This window comes from Mandrillus leucophaeus, unplaced genomic scaffold (genome assembly GCF_000951045.1).
Source record: "Mandrillus leucophaeus isolate KB7577 unplaced genomic scaffold, Mleu.le_1.0 Scaffold158, whole genome shotgun sequence".
Lineage (NCBI taxonomy): Eukaryota > Metazoa > Chordata > Mammalia > Primates > Cercopithecidae > Mandrillus > Mandrillus leucophaeus.
Window position 1 is genome coordinate 1975737 of NW_012101565.1, and position 2441 is coordinate 1978177.

Here is a 2441-nt window from a genome sequence, read left to right on the forward strand (position 1 = left end):
CTTCGGCCTCCTCCCCTGGGGCTGCAGCGACTCGGGCCGGCTTCCTGCTTCCCTACCTGCCGGCGGTCCCGACGCTGGCGGGCGGTGCTGCTGGGTACGTTTTAGCCAATCCTCCCCATTCCCACTCCTGCCCGGGGCTCCCCCTGTTCCCCTGGTGTCACCTTGTTGATTCCGGCTCTGTATTCTGCTTATTTGTCTGTTTCTTTCAAGCTAGAAGAGGTCTTCAGTTCCCAGAAGAGCCAAAGCGTCTCTGGACCTAGGTGGGAAAAGAACTGGCTGTGACCTTTGCCTTGACCTGGAAGGGCGCAGCCTTGGACTGAATGGCAGCACCCACACCCGGCCGTCCGGTGCTGACCCACCTGCTGGTGGCTCTCTTCGGCATGGGCTCCTGGGCTGCGGTCAATGGGATCTGGGTGGAACTACCTGTGGTGGTCAAAGAGCTTCCGGAGGGTGAGTGGGAGGAGGTGCAGGTGTGCCCAGGAAGGTGGGCTCTGTCAGTTCTTCTTCCCTTGGGTATCATGCCCCTGACATGGTCTCCTCCCTTCCCTGCAGGTTGGAGTCTCCCCTCCTACGTCTCTGTGCTTGTGGCGCTGGGGAACCTGGGTCTGCTGGTGGTGACCCTTTGGAGGCGGCTGGCCCCAGGAAAGGGCGAGCGGGTCCCCATCCAGGTGGTGCAGGTGCTGAGCATGGTGGGCACAGCTCTCCTGGCCTTTCTGTGGCACCGCGTGGTCCTAGTGGCAGGACAGTCGCATTCCGTGGCCTTCTTAGCACTGGCCTTTGTGCTGGCGCTGGCATGCTGTGCCTCTAATGTCACTTTCCTGCCCTTCCTGAGCCACCTGCCACCTCGCTTCTTACGGTCATTCTTCCTGGGTCAAGGCCTGAGTGCCCTGCTGCCCTGCGTGCTGGCCCTAGTGCAGGGTGTGGGCCGCCGTGAGTGCCCGCCAGCCCCCATCAACGGCACCCCCGGCCCCCCACTCGACTTCCTTGAGCGTTTTCCCGCCAGCACGTTCTTCTGGGCACTGACTGCCCTTCTGGTCGCTTCAGCTGCTGCCTTTCAGGGTCTCCTGCTGCTGTTGCCACCACCATCTGTACCCACAGGGGGCTTAGGATCAGGCCTCCAGGTGGCAGCCCCAGGAGCAGAGGAAGAGATGGAAGAGGCCTCACCATTGCAAGAGCCACCAAGCCAGGCAGCAGATACCACCCCTGGTCCAGACCCTAAGGCCTATCAGCTTCTCTCAGCCCACAGTGCCTGCCTGCTGGGCCTGTTGGCCGCCACCAACGCACTGACCAACGGCGTGCTACCTGCTGTGCAGAGCTTTTCCTGCTTACCCTACGGGCGTCTGGCCTACCACCTGGCTGTGGTGCTGGGCAGTGCTGCCAATCCCCTGGCCTGCTTCCTGGCCATGGGTGTGCTGTGCAGGTACACAAGCCCTTCAGCCCCTGTGCCGGTGGAACTCAGGGCTGGGAGCCAGGTCCTGGCACAGTCAGCCCTGACACTCTGCTCACTCTCTACAGATCCTTGGCAGGGCTGGGCGGCCTCTCTCTGCTGGGCGTGCTCTTTGGGGGCTACCTGATGGCGCTGGCAGTCCTGAGCCCCTGCCCGCCCCTGGTGGGCACCTCGGCAGGGGTGGTCCTCGTGGTGAGCACAGGGGACGTGAAGTGGGGCGGGGGCGTTTTCGTGGAGCAGGCACATCTCACGCTCAGCTGCTGCTGTGTCCCCTCAGGTGCTGTCGTGGGTGCTGTGTCTTGGCGTTTTCTCCTACGTGAAGGTGGCAGCCAGCTCCCTGCTGCATGGCGGGGGCCGGCCGGCATTGCTGGCAGCCGGTGTGGCCATCCAGGTGGGCTCTCTGCTTGGCGCTGTTGCTATGTTCCCCCCCACCAGCATCTATCACGTGTTCCACAGCAGAGAGGACTGTGCAGACCCCTGTGACTCCTGAGCCTGGGCAGGTGGGGACCCCGCTCCCCGACGCCTGTCTTTCCCTCAATGCTGCCACCATGCCTGAGTGCCTGCAGCCCAGGAGGCCCGCACACCGGTACACTCGTGGACACCGCACACTCCATAGGAGACCCTGGCTCTCCGGGGCGGGGGGAAAGGGCAGGGAGCAGGCTTGGAGCCAGGGACCAGTGGGGGCTGTAGGGTAAGCCCCTGAGCCTAGGACCTACGTGTGGTTTGCGTAATAAAACATTTGTATTTAATGAGTTGGCATTAATTCTTTGAGCACCTCTTTCTGTGTGGATGCTTCCGTGAACTAGAGCCACGGCCGGGCCTGTTTAACAGGGGCCACCTCTCCCCAGGCCCTGGGCAGGTCCTTACCCACCGCAGGCTGGTCTCACAGATCGTACAGTCATGGCCCTCTGAGCCCAGACTCCCCCACATTCCTTCTTGGAACTGCCCTGGGCTCTCTGGGCACACAGGAGCTACCAGCTTCGGTGGTCAGAGG

General features: G+C 62.8%; 1 protein-coding gene across 1 annotated transcript; it reads left to right on the forward strand.

Moving 5' to 3' along the window:
- On the forward strand, window positions 1-2210 carry SLC52A2 (solute carrier family 52 (riboflavin transporter), member 2). The gene is made up of 5 exons (XM_011975697.1): window positions 1-94; window positions 211-450; window positions 553-1420; window positions 1516-1639; window positions 1725-2210. Exons 2-5 carry the CDS (start codon window positions 321-323, stop codon window positions 1935-1937), a joined length of 1335 nt encoding a protein of 444 aa, XP_011831087.1. The 5' UTR covers window positions 1-94; window positions 211-320; the 3' UTR covers window positions 1938-2210.
- Window positions 2211-2441: the final 231 nt, after the last annotated feature.